General features: G+C 30.0%; 1 protein-coding gene across 2 annotated transcripts in view; it reads right to left on the bottom strand.

The window, feature by feature from the left end:
• The window catches only part of LOC105250956 (pikachurin), an 86597-nt gene that overhangs the window by 55628 nt on the left and 9710 nt on the right, over positions 1 to 21259 (bottom strand). For both annotated transcript variants that reach the window (XM_025408657.1, XM_025408658.1), the window contains exons 3-4: positions 15236 to 15352; positions 260 to 501 (exon numbers count right to left, since the gene is read on the bottom strand). In XM_025408657.1, coding sequence (XP_025264442.1) covers positions 260 to 501; positions 15236 to 15352 — 359 coding nt within the window. The remainder of the gene's footprint in view (positions 1 to 259; positions 502 to 15235; positions 15353 to 21259) is intronic.

The following is a 21259-nucleotide window of genomic DNA, read 5'->3' as shown; positions in this document are numbered from 1 at the left end:
AAACAGTATTATATTCTGCAGAAAAAAAATCTATACTTGTGTCCGTTCAAGGATTACTAAAAAGAATTATTGCGACATTCAAAGACGTGGAATAAGCGCTTTCCTTATCCGATATGTCGCCTTTTTGTATTTTTTATTGTACATCAAAAATCCTAGATTTTTCACCGGAATCCTACCTAACAAATGATCGTGGAACAACGTACAAACACTTATGCAGCAATACGACAAGCTAACCCAGGAAATATGGCAGTAATGTTACCTGAGACGTGGCGCGCAGCTCGATCCGATCCACGCCGTTCCCCTCGTTTATCTTCGTCGCGTCCGCGGTAGAATTCTCGGCTGGGGCATCCAGATGTATCGTAAAGGTGGCACCGCGCATATAAAGGATGTCCTCGACCGCATCCTCATCATCCGCATTGTCCGCATTGTCTGTCTCATCGCTCTCGGCCTCGTCGGCGAGGTCGCCAAGTTCGCTCGTTGATGGCGACGTCGAGTTGAGCTCTGCAACCAAAAATAGCCGTCCTTTCGTTAGAGAAAGAATAAAAAAAATGTCGAGAATAAACTTGATATGTCGAACAAGCCATGAAATAATGTAGTCATCGGTTTGTATCGCACAAAATTATTTGTTGAATTTATTGAATTTAATGTATTAAAATATTAGAATTTTTTTTCATTATTGATATATATCTTTCATATCTAATTATATTTTTCTGCTTGTAATAACATATAAAAACATGCGTTATTAAAAATTATATTTTTTAATATTTTATATATTTTATATCATACATTTTGAAAGAGAGAGAAAGAGAGGGAGAAAGAGAGAGACTCGAAACGTGAAAGGGAGTTATTAGTTTATAATTACGTAAAATAATATATTTTCATTAATATCACAATTTTTTTTTAAATATTGAAAATAAAAAACACACATACAGATAACTCACTCATATGCTACATTCTTGTTGGGATAAAAATCGTGATTTTATCAAAAATTATAAAATTAAACATATAAAATATTTACGAAAGAATTAAAAACATATAAAATATTGTTAAAAAATAAATTTAATTTGTTTTTCTTTTTCAATAAAGTATTATTAAAATGATTAGAATCTCAAGAGAGAGATCTCAGATTTTAAATAAATGAAAGAATCGTTCATTATAAGATATAATGCAGCAAAACTCGGAAATTGTCAGTATTCTTCTTAGAATAAGAAGAATGCTATCAAACGAGATGGAAAACTCTCGTAAATGAAATTATCATTAACGTAATAAAATTGGAGTATAAACTTTTAACTTCACTTCGACTTTAATGTTGAAATCACTTCATCTAACTGCCAAAAGCAGACGCAATCAATTGTTCATTACAGCACGTCGTGAATGTGCAGTTTTCTCACCCCATCTGACAGCAAATTACTTGACTGATTAAAAAAGAAAATGGAGCGTTAATGAAGTTTGATATTTGCCATTTTGTATTCATAATCAAAAATTCGACGCGGTAATCATACGAATAAACAATCACAGCCACCGATTAAAACCGACGTAAATCCTCAAAATACAGACCAGTTACACCACAATAATGACCCTTGCCTTTTCACTCGCGTATAAACGAAACGCTACAATAGCTACAATGCAACAGCTCGTATCGATCCATGTTTACAGTATCGAACCTAAAGTTCACCGAAATTGTAGAAGAGAAGACAGTATTACGAAACTTGCCCGAATAATACGATATTAATAAATCATTATCGATATTCCGAGAAGTTCCGAGGGAATCGAAAGGAGAATGAGGTTCCGTAATATACCGTCCCTTCTTCACTACCAATTTCAATCTTTATACCTCACCACGGACACGTCTGCGTATTCGATAGCTCCGAAAATCCACGAGCTGTTGCACGTGCAATACGATCGCTTCGCCGCACATGCAATCGGCCCAGCTACGGCAATGGCGGCACCGAGGTGAAGGGTCGTTAGGAACTTATCCGTTGGACGCGCACGAATTTCCACGTGTCCATGTGCGGCACATATAAAGCTGTGCAGGATAGTGGATAGTGCTCCTCGAGTTCCTTGAACGGCTGACTCAAACTCGCTTACCCCGTTCGTGTCGGCGTGCACGAGAACGAAGAGAGAGAGGGAGAGAGAGAGAGGACGGAGGGAAGAAGAGGGAGGAAGAGGGACGAAGGGAGAGAAGAGAGCGAGGGTGCGGACCAAAGCCCGGCTTTGAATCGCTCGAGGCGAGCTCGCGATACCAAACTTCGGGCCGCTTACTGGTCGCCCCATCGTCGGTGTAAGCCGCGCACAACTACGTGCCTCGCGTCGGAAATTCGTGTATAGCGTTAATTTGGTTATTACCGGGCTTGCGGAATAATAACGCCGGGGCCGGAGCGAAACGCGGCCAGCAGTAGCGGTGGCGGAGGTAGCGAACATCAACGTCAAAACGAGGAATATAATACGTAACGCGCAAGGGATCAATGGTCATCGATACACCGCGAGACGCGAATTTCCGATTCCCCGATTGGGTTTCCCGAACAAGATTTATTTGCGTCAACTTCGAGTCGATTTATTTGCGCGCACGACGGTTTCCAGAGTTTTCGGAGTAAAGGGCAATGACGGTTCTCTCCGCGGAAACTTGAAACGGTCAGCAACTTCTTTGAATATGTAACGTAATACTTTCCATGAATAAAATCTCTGGTTCGCCGCGACCTTTTCTGGATCGCGAAATGGTCAAAGAGTCTCGTGAATCTTTAACGTTCACGCGGAAAAAAGCAGTCTCTTTCAAAATTTCTACAATAATTCTAGAATAATACAAATGATATGTTGTAGAAGAGTTTGGAAGAATCTGCAAATCATTTTTTTATTATTTTATTATATTTTGAACATTATAATATAGTTTCGAGAATATAAAGAACCAAATTTTCTAAATTTCAAAAAAATTTACATGCCAATTTAAAATTGAATATTTAAATGTATTGAAACAGGTAATTTTGATATATAAATTGTCGATGGGAATTGACTTACTTCGAATAAAGATCACCGTTTATGCAAATACGTCAATGGCATCGGCAAATGCGATTATAGCAATTACGCTCGACAGCAACCGCTTTACCGAAAGTTACCGACTTTCGAGGAGACACTCGACTGTTTCTTTTTAACCTTTCTATCTGCGATATTTGCCAGCGGATCGGGCGGCGAACGCGTTTCCGTATTTAATCCAGAACCATTTAAAATTTAATGGGCCTGTCGTATACGAAGCTTCTCCCAGGTGAATCCCCCTTGAACTACTCGAATTCAAAGACCTTTGACGCAAGCGATCTTTATTCAAATGACGAGGTTTAATTGAAGCTCTAATATCCTAAATTTATAAATTTATCATATAAAATACAGCGTGTCCTAAATTATAGATGCAATTTAAACATACATTTAATAATCTCGATATACGAATTTTAATATTTAATAAACTTATAAATTATTCAAATTGTTCAAATTGTGTTCTATTAAAGATTATATTATATTAATTATTATAATATTAATTATTTTAATTAATTTATATAATATTATAATTATTTTATATTATATTAATTTTTTATTCAAGAGAATTTCATAATCTTTGTTTAAAATCAATATTAATTATGAAATAGATAAAAATAAAACTCAAAATAAAAAGATTGTAGTATATATAAAATCTTTATATTATATAGATAAATCATAAATATAATCACAATTATAAATCATAAATATAGTGCCAAAAGTATTGTATAATAACATTTGTACATTTACATCTTTTTATAAATACAAATTTTATAATTACAAATGAAGTTGGAAATAATTGCTTACAAAAAATTAGGAAAAAAATTTTAAATATATGTAAAATATAAAAAAATTTTAAATCCGAAATATTAAAATATTAAAATATTACAATATGTGACATCTGATACACGTATATATATTACGGTTGCACTAAAATAGGATTTATTGTGTGAATTTACTTGAATAGTCTTGACGAACAAGATTTCTCTCACATTATGTTTTTGAATCGTTAAATTGAATATGACACTGTTTACTTATTTACAGTGAAAATTATTTAAGATCATGTTAGAAACAATATTTTACTTTATATTAATTATTAACAAGAAATTGCTTTATTGATCAAATTATAAAATTATAAAAGCATTTATAAAACGGAGGATTACAAGTTATTGAGATGACAATACAACAAAATAAAAAAGTTGAATGTATTAAAAAAATCTAAAAAATCTCCGAAAATCTAAGAAAAAAAATTTCAACAAGAAAATCCAAAAAATGTCGAGTGAATCTCTCTTTGAATCTCGTGCTTGAAATCATCTCGAACGTCATCATATTTTCATCATATTTTGTTTGGTAAATGTATTAGAAAAAAAATTATGATATAATTCACTCACCAACTGCCATATAATACTGCGTATTTGCTATCGATCCCAATTCTTGTTTGCTTCCAAATTAAAAATTCACTCACGGATAAATCGCGAAAAAGCTCTCGATTAAGATCGCGTAAATTTACACGCGATATACGCTTCAATATTACACTTTTTAAAACGTATTTATACACTTTTGCATACATTCGCGTATTTATTTTCGGCACAGGAAGAACGCGGAAAATGCGTCCGTGATTTTCGACGAGATAATCGTGAAAAAATCGCCAGTAATATTTCACTTTTGATATATTTTTAATATTCGCGATTCGATTTATCACTACTTCGTCGACCGATGAGTATAATTTTTATCCGAATATTGATGAAAAAGATACGCGAACGTCTGAGGTTATAACATCGTCCGCGTTTATTCGTTTTCGACAATCTAATGAACGAAAAAATAAACATAGGGATTGCGTATCCCCACCCTGTCCCTGGAAAATTTGACGCACGAAAGACACGTATATTCTAAATATTCCGTACAAGGTCGAACGTACCGGGAGACGCCTGCTACTACGAATATTCGTTTAATCGGTGGTGGGGCGAACGTGACGTAAACACGCAATTATGTTCGTTCTAGAAACGTATCCTCGTTTCGTCGTGTTATAGACGAGTATCGCAAACACTTTCGTTCTATATTACGTTAATTTGTAGGAAATTAATTACGTACAGTAAAATAGGAATATGTATTAACTTACTATCGGTGTAGAATTCCAATATTAAAGCCGCGATCGATGAACATGTTACGAATATCAAACAAGCGATTGGCGGGCTTGTCAGCGATTCGCATCCCTGTCGAGTAGCAACTTCTTTCTTCTTTTTCCAATCACACAATACGTGGAATAGACACGAGAAACGGAAGCGTCGAATTAAAATTTATCGCGAAAGGAAAATATCGGATACTTCGATTTACTTCGATTTATTTTATAAAGACATTTATTAATATTTCACGATGAAGAGACGCAAACGCGACCGCACTTATACTCACACTTGCACGCTTCGTCGAGATTTTGCGATAAGTCCTGGCGATTGACGTGTGAACCCCGTAGGGCGTCGTATTTTCACTAGTTGGAGGAGGGGGGCGGGGCAGTCGTCGCGAGTATTTCGACGGGGTCGGGCGCGACGCAAAATATATCGCGCACTTATTAAACAATAGCGATCGAACATACGGTGCGTAAGTCGCAGTTAATGGCTGGTTTTCTTCCTCGATCGAAATCTCGACGACATGGCGCGTATATACATCCCTTCGTTAAAATCGCGCGTTTTTGCTAATCGCCGAATGACCGCCATTACGCGTAAGTGAATTTCGCGAGTGCCGAGAAGAATATCGGGGGCATAATTATCTCAAATCTATGCGTATCAGGGTTTCAATTCACGCAAACGACAGAAATGATCGATATTTATGATCGATAAACGGGAATCGTGGTTTAACGAGAGAATTCGTGGTTTTCGTCGAAGCTTCTAGACACAAGTTGTGACGTCACGAGTTGTGACGTCACAAATTCCTCGAAAATCTGCGCGTCTATTAATCGTCGAACAGCGAATTTCGGGAAAAATATCGGATGTACGTTTCAATTTGCATCGTGCATTTCTGACATAAATGCCGGGAGAGACAGTGAATACAATGGTGCTAAATGAATTGTGGCCTAATTTTTCGTCGAAAGTGTCAGATATAAATATCAAGAGATTATGGTGATTACGCGAGAAAATACACAAGTGTCATGTGATGTGTAGACAATGAATAATTACCGATAATCGATCGAATGCGCGTAAAATGAATGTCGGTAAAGAAAAAAAATGCAATTATCGTGATTATCGTGAGTGATAATAATCGTGAGTGATAACTGATACTACTTAATCGACTGGATTTCAGTGACATGTGCGATAGATCATCGAAGACTCCCGATAATGACCGCTTCGGACAAAAAGATGAATGGATCAGAAACAGCGAGACAATGATTGGTGAGTCTTTAATTATCGTAATTAATTAAATTTCAGTTTTTCAGTATTTAGTTTATATACGCCGATTTATAATATGATTATGCAATAATAAATCCTGTGTTGCTTTACGTCATTGAAAAATATTTATTAGTAATATGATAAAAAAATTGTTTCAAAAATGTTGCGTAAAAAAATGAGACGTATTTTTTCGTAATTTTTATATTATATTATTTATATATAATAACGATTAAAAGAATAACAAGCAAATATCGATATATTCAATTGTTAACAATGCATAGGATTTATTTACATGTTGCATGAAATACAAAAGATATGATTATTATTGTATCAACTATTGATATACATATGATCAATGTTATTATTGAGCCAGATAAATAATAAGATTCTTTAATCATTGAAATTTCAAGATATTTATTTAACAAGAACAAGTTAATAAAAAGTCACATAAAAAGAAATTGCATTAGTTTAGATCATAATTTACAAAAATTATTACAATAATAAAATCTTATTATTACAATATTAATAAAATCAGAAACATTGCGATCCTTGTTCGATGCGTTGCTAGAATTTCGGATAAAATATTGATTTTTCCGCGAACTAAGATTAAAATATTCTTGAATCCAAAATGAAGCTCGAGATATACCTCGAGTATTATAATTTCCTGACAATGCGAGAGAAGATGAAAGCAAAATTGCACGCAGCTGCACTCGGAGTGCAACGCTGGTATTCGCTGTATTTTTAAAAACTCTTGAGAGTTCGAAGTACACACCAGAGAGTGTTCGTTGTTGAAGTATTCCTGAAATTCCTACAATTCTGATCGAAACGCGATTGTAGAGTCGATTTGGAAAGGATGCTCATAGTTGAACGCGTTCCAAGACTATAATAGCGTTATTAAAAGGAATTGCGATCGAGGGACGACCGAGAAATTGTTCGCGTTATGACGAATGAATTATTAGCATTCAATGTTAATGACGCGACTATTGTTGCGACCATGTTCGAGCTATTGTCCATTTCGCGAATTTCGTGATAAGAAAATTGCTTGATAGCATATTCGAAGTGCATAAAAAAGCCTAGAAAATATTTTTCTTTATCTTACAACTTGAAAAAATTATGTATGTTACACACTTATAATTTCTTTCTTATTATTTAAAATTATTTATTTAACGTTATACATAATTGAAATTAAACGACTTAATTTTTTCACGATTTAACGAAAGCGATGGAAAATTGCAATAAATAATTTTCGAGAAAAGACTCCAATTATTGTAATCTAGCGTTTGCAAATATTTAGCGCTTGCTTGACTAATACCACATTTGTTATACAATAATATCATTAATGAATTGCACATATGGAACGCGCGATGGAAAGCTAATATTAATGCACATGTTTGAATTGGCAACAATGAGTATTAATTCTATATTGCATGCAGTTCATCATACTTCATAGAAAACAAATAGATAAATTAATATATAGAAGCAAAGCAAATATCATAACACAAAATTCACTAATCCTTTATTGCTAACGCTCGCAAAATTAGATTATTGCAAAATAAGGTATTGATTGATGTCAATTTTTTGATAGTTTGATCAATTACACAGATCGAATTTACATTAAATTAAATATTAAAAACTACGAAGAATTTGATTAATTGCAAAAATGTAATTTTAATGTACAATATGGTAATATGTTTGTAATTAGCAATACATATTAAATAAATTTATGATATTTTGATATATTTTTAATAAATTAAGTTGTAAAAAAATGGAATATAATATCTTATTTGTAGTTATTTATATAACAATAATTTTGTTCATCCATATAGTCAAAATTATAAAAATATAATGATTTAAAAGAATAATTGACTCTATAGAATAAAAAATTCGCAAATCTTGATTCGGAATATCATTTATTCGTTTGTAGTTCGTTTTTCTTTTCGTTTATAGTTACGAAATTTAAAAATTGCAATATATTTCCAATTAATGAAAAATATAATTTAGCCAGTGCAAAGATATCTCGAATTCATTATGTTTTTAAACATAATGAAACATTATTTTTATTTTTTTTTTATTATAAATTTTTATAATTATTTATAATTACTTATTTATAATGATTTTTCTTTCATTTGTAGTTGAATCATTTAAAAGTTATAATGTAGTTAAGCTTATTATTAGTATATTATTGATAGGAAAGAAATAATAGTTGTGCAAGCATTGTTGTCTCACATACATTGATCAGAGTTTAACAAACGAATAAAATGACCAATGTGATTGAAAATTATTTCTAATTCAAAGCGCGCACTGTTTATCAGATTCGAGCTTGGAATAATTTTAAATCACATTGGCCTTTGTTCGCTTTAAACTTCAACCAGAGAGAGGAAGACAAAACACGACATCTGCACTATTACTCCTCCTCCCCATGTAAACAATACATGGCTTCGAAACTGCGCATGCAAATCATGTACATAATCATACACACAAATACATACACATACAATGTTCGTACTTTTATCATCGGATCGGCCTCATATATTATTTATAAATTATTAATATATTATTTATTATAAATCGTAAAAAATTCAAACAAATACACACAAAAACGAAGGAAAATTATTACAAGCAATTATAAATGATTTTGAAAAACGTAATAGAAATGGATTTCAAATATCTTTGACATTAGCAAATACAAATTACTACAAATAATTATAAACGATTCTAAATCAAGATATATCAACGATTCTGTTTATTTTAGAGTTGTGTAAGAAACAATCATTGTTTTGAAAAAATATTTTTTTCCATTTGATTTGGACTACCAACAAATTTATTATTACTACAATTAATTACAAACAAATTACCCAAGGAAATACCATTATTGAAGGTTTAGTTTATTAAAAATAAAATGATTTATATAAAATTTCATTATGACAATTCAATTTTTGAAACTCTAATTTTGTTTAAAAAGTGAAATTAAATATAATTTAACTTAATTTAATTTTAATTTCACCTTATTTTTTAAATGACTAGATCTATTGAAATGTAAATTCAATTTCAAGCCAAGAAAAGTTTTTTAAAATTAAGGAAAATTTTCAATAAATTTTCCGAGAATTAATTGATGAACTATTAGACATTGTTTTGTATATGTACAAATGTACATATATATATATATATATATATATATATATATATATATATATGTGTGTGTACATTTTGCTATTATTTAGACTATTGTTGCAAATAGTTTTAATTCTAACGATTCTAATGGAAAATAGTATATATATGTGTGTGTATGGTATATTTATGTCACAAGTTTTTCGTATTTCTTGAGAATTTCTGGAAAACCGTGTTAATGCCAGCAATCCTAGCGATCTGTCATATGTGGATTTTCATGGCCTAAGCTTTCCGAGGAAACTTTATTAATACTCAAACTTTTTCGATCACTTCACGCGCTCTGATTAAGAGAACTTTCTGAAAGTCAATTTTATGAGATGATACATTTTACTTCTTTTCGTTTCCCCACTGGAAAAACCTATTATTTACTTTCTGCCCGTCATACAACATCTTCTCGTTCTGTCTCATAAAAGGACATTTCTCTAAATCAAATAAATTTTTATTTATAGACATACATTATTATCGCTCTTCTAAAAGAGAATTATTTAGTAAGATGGCATTCTAACTGTACAAACTTGGAATTAATAATTAATTCTGTAATTGCCATTTTAATTTTATAAAATTTGAAAAATGTGTATTATGAACTATCTGATGTTAAAGAATCTATTTAAAAGAGAGAAAATTTTATAACACATTCATTTTTTAGCAAAGAATTTAATGGTATTACGATTACAATGAAATAATTTAATTAAAATAAAATGCATAATATGATTATAATAACATATTTTTGCATGTTTTTTATGTACTAGTTAATACGAAATTATTATCTGCGTTAATTTATCAAATTATTGGTTAGAAGATTATTGATTATAAGAGAAGTTAATCAATCATAGAGGAAAATCAAATATCTGGAAAGGGCACATAATGTCGATCAATCATTATTAATGTCACCCTCGCACTTGACTAACTTATCGATTATTATTGTAGATATCGATTTAATTTATTGTCTGAAATAGATACATTGGTGTCATAATAAATGTAATTTTATAATTCCTGTATACGTATAAATTTCAAAATATTTCAAAAAAATTAGATTATAAATTCAAAGGTCATATGCAAATGACGAATAATTTTTGCATGATTGAAAGCTGTATTCTAGACGAGTAGAAGGAACAATTATTATCTCCGTATCACTTTGCGCAATGATTTCTCATTCATAGATGAATTCTCGTTTCATCATTGTATATAAGCTAGCTATCAATCAATTAGCAAGCATTCACCTTCCACGCTTTCAGCGAATAATCTGTTGAGCAATTAGCAATTACTCATCGATCCTAATTTCATTACTTGTAATAGAGCTTAATGAATATTCGATTTTAGATATGTTTAAGCTACGCATATTATTATATTATACAACTAGCAATTATTTTATCTTTTTAATTACAGATGAATTTAATTTCTTCGTATTTAACATTACTTTATTAGTAAAATTATTTTTTAATTACATCTCTTTTTTAATTAAATATCTTAATGATATAAGTTTGGAAAATTTTCTCTTTTTTATTTAACTAATTAATATTTTACTTATTCTCTGTCGATTCTATTAAAGTAATAACGATAAAACAATTTAACATATATGATGTAATTGATATAATTATTTGTTATATGATAAAAATATGTTATTATATATGATAAAAATTTCTATTTATAGTTTTGTAATAAAATTTTAAATATATCAAAATATTCGGTTTTTAATATATATCAAATATAGATAAAAATATATTATTAAATTTCACGCGTGACTAACTTAACTGTATCGTACACATCGATATAGTAATTTGTAAGTGAGTTATAACAAAAAATATAATTAATAATTATTTTTTGAAAATATTTCTAATAGATAATTGATTTTTATGATTAAAATAGCATTTTCAGTTATATTTAATTTTAAAATTATCCTAATTTTGTATAATTATTTTAATGATAAAAATATCATTAATTCATTAAAATTATTTTCGAAAAAATAAATAAAAAATATAGAAATTTTAGTTTTTATTATGACTCAAATTCTCTTGGATTATTATAAATAGGTAAAGTTCGTTGTAAAAGAATTTGATGGTACTAGTTTTTATTCTTAATGAATCATCTATATGATTTGTGAAATAACTCGGAAAGAAAAAAAAATTAAACTTGCGAAACTTTTGTATCACTAACGATTTGTTATCACACGATACTTATAATAATAATAATATATACTAAATTTGATATATACTAAATTTGATATATACTAAAATTGATTATCACGTTAATACGTAATTCAATAATTTCTCTCACTTTTTATTTAAAAAAAAATGTCAAGAAAAGATCTGATTTCTCGATAAAATTATCAATATTGTGTCTCGATCTTATATAAATTATATCAATCTTGTAACGTTTCGATTTCTCGATAATGCTATAAACAATAATGAAATGGTTCTTTTCTTCGAATTTAATTGAAAAAATCTTGATAAAAATAAAGCGAAGAGCAAAGTGAAGACCAAAACAAATATAAGTAAATGAATTAAATAGCAGCTTATAAAATGAAATGTCCAATTAATTTCAAGCAATCGTAGATAACTATATCTGTAAAATCGTCGACGTAGCAAACCGTCAGAGTGCCGACTTGTAATTAATTAAATTTAGTGGCAAGATCATTAAAACTCATGTTCGAATGTCGAAATGAGTGATCAAGAAATCCCCGGCAGTTTTATCTTTGACAAAACTTGCTTTTAAGAATCAGCAAAATCACTGGAACAATTAAAATTGCAGATGTTCAAGAAAATGAAGTAAATTTAAAGCAATTTAACGATATGGAGACTTTCCAAATACGTGAGAAAATTGGCAATAAGGAAGAGAGACTGATAATATTGCCGCATTGAACAAAAAAGAGCTGGATAAATTAATACAGAAGAAAAAGTTGCCAGATTAGGCATTAGAGTTGACAATGAGAAGTCGGTGTGATTAAAAGTGTCAAGTCTGTGGAAATGGAAGACGTTGAAATTCTACCGCGCGTTCTCAGAAGCAGTGAAATTCAGAGGAAGAAACGACAACAAGAAGAAATCGACTTATTCGATTTAACCACGGAGCGGAGTTTGCTGAATTGAAAATCAAAATCGACGGTAAAATCAATATAAGAATCAAATTCGCGCAGACACTATCGTATTGGAGATAGCACAATTAGTGCAAGATAGATTGATGTGGATTCGCGAAGACGGCGAACGAAGAGGGAAGCATTCGCATGGTACCATCAGATTTAGCAGAAGCTTAAACGAAATAGAACTCGAAAATGTTGAAAATTTCTCAGATTTCCACGAAATTAAATCCAGAGGAGAGATCCAAAATAAGGAATTGAAATGACAACATATGACAACATATCCGTTAAATGTACAGGGAAATTGAAAATAACGTTATTGGAATCCGATTCGCAATAATCGTGTAATATTTAAATATGTATGTATGTAATATTTAAATGGCTGATTATAAATTTCTGTTCATGTACATTAGAGGACAATTTTCAATTGTTGATGTTCTATGGAACAGCTGTGGACACAAAGTTGGACACGAGTTTCTACATTTCAATTTTTAATCATTTTTAAATACACTTTATCGAACAGAAATCGAATCAAAATTTTTATTTTATTGCAAATTACGTTTTGTGTAATATAACAAGTCAAGAATAAACATGTTACATAATGATGTAATTTCTTCTTTGTAATCTATCGTATTTCATTTTCATTAATTATCAATATCATTATTATTAGCACAAATCTTATAATAAGATTTTATTCTTTTGCGAACTTTGATCAATTATTTGCATCTAATCATCTCTTTTAGAAATCATAGATAAATTCGCGAAATAGAAACTTGGTAAATAAACGGGAATGTAAATTCATGTAGAGCATTGCGCGTACAAATCTCTCTCTCTTTTTTGAAAGAAAAATAAATTGTTGATGCAAGACTATAAAAGAGAACTTTAGTCGCTAGTGTTCTGAGATAAGCATTCCGATCTAGGACAGACTGTAATAATAGAATTCCGCGAACAATCAATCGGAAAGCAATTAACGGAGGCGATCGTCGACCAACTTCTCACTGAATTTCCTGTCGCGTCCATTCGTGAGAAAAACGTCTATTGGGTAAACGGAACCGCGTAATTCTGTTGCAGCAATTGCATCGAGTAAGGCATTCTTTAGTGCAGTTTGATAACATTTTAAGGTACGATAACATCTAACCCGATTAAAATGCGTAAATATGAATATTTTGTGTTTTTAATATACTTATTTTATAGTTTTTATAATATAATATATAATTTTATATAATATTTTTTATAAGATATATAATTTTTCCTATATAATATATAGAATATAACTTTATTTAATAAATAATTTTATATTCAGTTCTTTCATATATAATTTTTCACATTTTTTTATTCAAAATAAAAAGGGAAATATAAAATTATATAAGAGATAATAAAAATGTAAATTATTTTTCATGTCCTGTCATAATATAAATAAAATAAATTTCGTATCTGTCATGTTTATTAAAGTTAAAACATTGATTTTATTTATGTACAATATATTTAACTTTTGCTTTAATCATACGTATTGATTATGTATATCGAATATATAGCAAAATGTGTAACGTACTTCTCTCTTTCATGATGTAGTATAAAAACTCTTGTATGAGATTAGACTAACGATAAATCGTGCCTCCTAAAATTCTACATAATTTATGGACCATTTTAGCGTATTTTTCTCTCACAATGGCTTCCTTCTCTTCTTCCCTTCTATTTCATAAGCTCGACGCGAGATGTATTCCGCGCAATTCCACGCGAAATGAGATATTACCTTTAATACGGGCGCGGCACAGTAAACAGCTTGAACTTGAGATTGTTGAAATAAATCTGCAAGCAACTAGCGCGAGCTTTTTACCCCGCAATTTTTCAACGGTACGATAAATAAATTTTATGCATTATACAAATTATGTTATTATTTCTGCGGATATTACGAAATAATTAAAAGTATCGATTAAGGAAAATTAAGTGCGCTATTTAACTTTTTTTTATAATTAAATCCGGCGCACAATCTCGAACTTGGAATTTGAATATTTAAACTTATTGTTAGGATATGTCTCACAATAATGGAAGAATGTAAAAATTAAATATAAAAGAAATTTTTTTTCCTAAAATTTAATTTACAGATACCATAATGAAGTGTAAATTAAGAAATTAAAAAAAAATATCGAGGTTAAAAGAAATGATAATTAATATAAAGTCTTTAAATTAAAATATATTCTATATAAAATTAAAGATAATCAAATAAACTATGAATTTTATTTTAAAAAATTCAAAACATATTTCTAACATTTTCTAATATATTTTCTCGATATTGTTATAAAAAAAAGAGAAAAAAAATCCAATTGGAGACGATAACTCGTGTTTGAAGCTAATCTTGAAACAAATCTCTTGATATAACTGTATTCTGGAGTCAAACGAAATATTTTCAACGAGCCGGTGACTGGAAGCAAGCGGTGCTTTGAAAACAATAGGAACGCCGTCAAAAAGTTTGTCGGCCCGGCGCGACGCGGTATTTTATTACGGAAATCAAAGATGTCGCCCGCCATGAATGTGAATTGCAAAGCGGGATAAGGATCGAATCTATTCACACCTACACATCTATTCGCGCACTCACCGGCGCAGCTGTATCCATTTTTATGAAGTATGTAGCCGTCCTTGCAGACGCACTCGTACATGCCGTCGTGAAGTTCGTAGCAGAGCTGCTCGCATGGCGATCCATGCCCGCATCTTCCTGAAACACGGCAGAGAAACGGCGACGTGAGCAAAGTTATGCGTGTCGAGGGAGTTCAGAGTCGTGAACAAAGGGAGAACATTGAAATAGGCGATGGCGGCGAATTGCAAACGCAACTGTTCACGCATTCTTCATTCCCATTCTGAATTTTCCCATTTTTAAGTACTATATTTGAACGATATTTAGTGCGATCAACTCATATAAAAATTCTAGCATAAAGGTAGATTTGCATTTTAATGTACATTTTCATCTATATGTAGAATATTAATATTTAATCTTCACATATGTGGTTCTTATTTATTGTTTTTTTTTTTTTAATTAATTCCACGATCAAATATATGTAGATATAATTTTGTAATCTAGATTTACGTGAAAAATATCATAAATTTTAGACCTTTGCATGACATTCAATTAACTGAAAAATTTTCTTATTAACATATAGCGTTTTAATATGAAGCATAAAGAGGAATTGTATGAAATTAATGGAGAAACAAAATATGCATTGCAATACACACGTGATGATTAAATGCCATCGAGTCAACCGCAGCGTTTTCTCCACCGTTTTCCATTTTGCTACGTATTTCATTTAATGTCACAACATCGCATTTGTTCAAAAATATATTGTAGAAAATTAAATCATGACGTGTGTGCAATATGTAGTGTCCGGGATGACAGCGCGATAATTAATTTTTCACTATAATAAATGAGACAAAGAATTAAATCAATGTCTTGCATGTGAAATGTGGATTTTCTTAATATTTATATAATTAATATCTTGATAAATCTCGGGCTTGCGATGAATATATTTCTCTTGCTGTACAAGGTAAGGGGGAAGTGAAAGAAAAGGGGAAGAGAAAGAAGGAGATTCCGCGAGACGTCGATCGTCATGATTTTTTTCGCAATCGTGAAACTTTCGTGATTATCGGAGTGACGCGAAAATATTGTTTCTTTGTTTCTTTAAGCGCATTGTGTTCGTTCGCGTTTTATTCGCTCGTTCAGGTGTATATCCGCATACATTCGTAATGCCGTTCAAGGTGTAGTATAATCATTGCATGGCGTTAATTGATCGCAATCTCTGAATTTTCGTATACACCTGCACAAACTGACACAATAGACGACACAATAGAGACGATAATAAAAGATATTGACGCAAGTAAATCGCTAGAGTTAGATAATTGTATTTACACGATTAATTGTTCACTATATATTATCTCCATTTAATTATATTCGTTATTACATGATAAAAATATATTGAAAATAATGCAACATTAGAATAATTTATAATTTGCTTTTCAAAAATAATATTATGTTTATATTATAAAACATATAGAAATGTGTTCACGAATAATGCTTAAACTGTTGCAAATTATGATATGCAGCTGTAAAAAAATTATAGATGAATAACAATAATTCAACGTATTTTAGTATGTATGTATATAATATTAGAAATAAGTATTAATAATAAAGCATATTCGAGGACATAAAATGAAGAAAATAACAATATATTAAAAAATAATTTATGAAATATGATGAGAAAAAGGAGAAGCAAATAAAAGATCCAATGAAAAATGCATTACATTGAGTGTAGTAAAATTTTATAACGCTTTTATTTCTGGCTTGTCTTTCGACTCAGGCATCATAAATGATAAATAAATTTGTGTGCGGCCTTTTCAATTTGCACATATGCATACATAATGCGCATATTTCGTACTTAATTTTAGTTTAACGCAAGTGCTTGCTAAGTGAGATTCACATGAAATGGTTAACGATATGCGCAATTAAAATTTTTGTTATAGCTCTGTTTATGGAAGCAATTTTTTAGTAAACAAGATTATATTTTTAAACATCAAAATTTCTAATTTTTTATCTTTTAAACTTTTGTCGATCTATTTAATACATAAATAGAGTCCTGTGTTCTCTTTTGTAGATACAGAAATACATTTACTGGGTTTTTCCTTTTCTCTTGCAATAATTAATAATTCGATATTTCTTATAAAAGTAATTCATGTATAATGTCAATCTAATATAATATTAATAATCTAATCTAATAATATATTATAATCTAATAATAATATTAATAGCAATTTTTGTATAGCAAACATTTTTCTTAGATGAAATAATTTTGTTTTTTGTAATATAAAAGTAGCTCCTATATGAGCTTTCAATATTTTTGAAGATTAAATTATAAAACAGAATAAATGTTTTATATCAATCTTTCTTATTCAAAACTACGAGAACAATCTTGAATTTTTTAAATCTTAATATGTTTATGTTATGTTAATTATGAAGTTTTAAATGAGCGGTAAACAAGTATATTTATCATATGCTTTTAATGCTAATTTTAGCTTGTACAATATAGTTCTAATTTATATACATATATATATATATATATATATATATATATATACAAAATCTCTTATTTACATAATGCATAAATTACGTACAGAATCTTCTTGTGGGCATTTCGAAATTAAATACAATAAATATATACAACTATACGTGCTATATTACATCTATATGAACTTAGCGACCTATTCTATTAATCAAGAGTTTCCAGAAAATGATAAATATAATTTCGATTGATAGGTATCATTTCGTTCGTAAACATAAAAGATATGATATATAATGTTTTGTAAAAATTATTAGTCATGAGACTCTAAGATAAAAATATCACTAATATATCTTGAATCATTTATAGTTTATAGTAATTACTTTTATTTGTGTTCTTAGTTGCACACGATATAAAAGATAAAGCGCAATATTCACGTAGATGTACCCAATGTCTCGCGTTTTACGTGTCATAATAGAGTAGAAAATCACGCATGAAAAAAAGAGAGATTGACGGATGCGAAATTAGACGTTTCATCTACATACGAAACGGATTAATAAAACATAACGCGGGCAAGAATAACACTGGAAGAAGTGGAATCCGTTGTTGAATGCACAACGACGCATGCATGACGAACTTGCATCGCGCTGCATCGCGCTGCATCCCGCGATGAATCACGCGGCTCGTTGCATCTCGATGCATCATGTCGTTCCACCCCCTATGGCGCAGGACGACCATTGAAAATTCCAATATCCGACTCGGTCGTGTGTACCCTTTACGAAAAACTGGACGCGTGGGAAAAACCGACATTATTTTCATGCACTACTACAAAGCATATATATATATATATATATATATATATATATATATATATATATATTCCGTTGCACTTGACTCGTTCATGCACCGGGCAATAAAATTGTAATAAAATCGGTTATGCGGTATTTCGAATACAATGAAGAAATTTTATTTCCTTGATTGTTCAGATACTCGTACATTACATATGACTGTTAATTAAAGAAACTAAATCTAAATTGATATTTTAATATTAGTATTATTATGTACAACTTGATCTTTATTTTTTTTCATAATGTGTAAAATCAAATCTTCTAAATTAAAATATTTATTTGTACACGTATCATTGCGCTCATCATTTTTTTATTAATTTTAATTATTATTTATTACGCGATATTTTTTTGATAAACTAAATTTTAAGAATAAATGGTATATACTGTGATTAAAAAAGAGGCAATAAATTTAGAGAGATTGATGTTTGGTCAGCAGGATTTATCACATAATCGAATAATTACACGACTTTATCGAAATACTCCCAAGTTTTCATTACTCAGATTTTCGTATGAAATACAGAATCTAAAACATCATGCAATGAGTAAATAAAACACATATGAATATTGACATACGAACGAAATGGTTGGAAATTGTGTTGTTTGCAAAATTAAATAACGATAGTTAATGGTATACGCATGGATAAGTACATACGCATGAAAAGAATGAAACAAACATTTCATATTTTATTGCAATTACTATATGGACATCATTCCACATTTTGCAACATTGTATTTTGTATTTAATAATCGACTTTTTCATGCAATTTTCATATTTGCAAAACTAACATTTCACTAAAATGTTGTTCAAAGTTAATGACAGAATTATTTTTTTCATTCGTTTGCATCTAAAAAGTCATTAAATCAAATTTTATTTTTTACTCGAGAAATGATCGGAAGAAAATAAATTGATTGAAAAATTGGGTTCAAGTGCCTTCTAAAGTAGAATTCTTCGGTTAGTATTTGCGCCTTTTGTAAGCCATCCGTATGAAGGTGCAAGCGAATGGACTCGTGTGGTACATGTGCATCTAGACTGATATATATGCAAACTGTGATTCTACTGTGCGCAGCACATATACAAGCCGCGTGAATTGTGTTGTATGTATGGTCCTAAGTACAATGTAGCTCCTAGTTTGATTCGAGGGGCGACGCGACGCGGGTACATTGCCTACAATGCCACAAGACATATGTATAAACGTCCGCATGTCGCTGCTAACAGTCATGCGTAGATAATGTAATTGCTAACGTATGCCAGGTAAGATAGATATCTTATGCCCTTATTGAAGGCATTTGTCGAAAGAAATTATAGGACGTATATTATATGTCCGGATATTTATCCGGATTTATCAAGAAGAGAGAGAAAGATCTTTCGTCAAAATATTACTTTTTACAAATATTGTTCTCATCGTTTATTTTTTATTTTATTTGCTTTTATTGGCCGATTTTATTTTATTCGCATTTATTGGACGATTTTTTTATTGGATATCTTGTAAACATATGTTACCTGTGTAACATATTGAGCTGGTAACATGCGTGACTGAGAATTACAAAATGCGTGAATAACAAGAAAGAAAAAAAAAACAAAAGTATAATATCACAAAATACTGGTAATCAATATCCTATGCCTCTCGGTAAAGTGAATTATTTAAATCTCTTTCGAATAATTCAAATAATATCGTTCACCTATTTTCCTCCTTTTTTATTAATATAATCGCTATGCTGCATGTGTATATCCGTTGGAAAAATACGGAATATAAAAATGAAAAATATCTGATAGAAAATAAATTTAAAAAATATATGATGTTTTATACATTATATTTTTTTATAAGCTAATAACTTGTAGAAAAAAATGTTTTTAATACGTATTATTTAGTACGTATAATTTCTAAAATGTATGTTTTAGTACGAATAAAACTCTGTTAATAATTTAAAAATAATAAAGATATAGTGCGCGTGTATTTACTTGAATGGGATTAAATTGATGATATAAAAGAGAAATATAATTGTATGAGTTATTGATTAATATAATATGAGAGGATTGTTATTTAAATGACAATATAAATTTTGCTTTACTATTTCTTTCTCTCTTTTAGTCGGATAAACTAATTTCTAAAATATAAACAGATAAGGTAAATCTTCTGGGACTTGCGATATATTCCACACAATTCATTACTAAATAATTTAGTACATAAATGATATTATCAATGAAATGATGTTATGCATAAAGTTGACAAAGGATTTTAATGCAATTTTCTTCGCGATGAAAATACTAAATTCTTAATAAGCGACTGGATTCGCGTGGCATGTATACACAAACACACATGTTATCTAGTTCACAGATAAAAAAATCAATTAAATTTTTATACTTTTAAATAGTAATAACAATTGTGCAATGTAAATATTTCCAAATATTTTGTTAGCGATGAAAGAGCAAAAATAACTTGGCGATACAAAAAGATTCATTACAAAATCTTATTAATATATATATTAATATATGGAATTGGTACAATTGAATTTTACGCGAAAAGCAACTCTTTAATAATTAATACGATTATTTGACAATAACATGAAGAATATAATTGATTTAAATTCCATCAGACTCTTCTCGTGTTCCAGAAATGTCATCGTATGGAAGTTATTTAATTCTTAATAAGTTCGATAAAGCTATCGTTTGCACTTGCGCAATTCTTTATCTGACGTAAAGATTATTCCCTTTAAAGCTTTAGTCGTTGA

This window comes from Camponotus floridanus, unplaced genomic scaffold (assembly GCF_003227725.1).
Source record: "Camponotus floridanus strain SB8 unplaced genomic scaffold, Cflo_v7.5 scaffold22, whole genome shotgun sequence".
Classification (NCBI taxonomy): domain Eukaryota; kingdom Metazoa; phylum Arthropoda; class Insecta; order Hymenoptera; family Formicidae; genus Camponotus; species Camponotus floridanus.
Note: the sequence above shows the minus strand (reverse complement) of the source record. Positions and strands in the feature narration are given on the sequence as shown.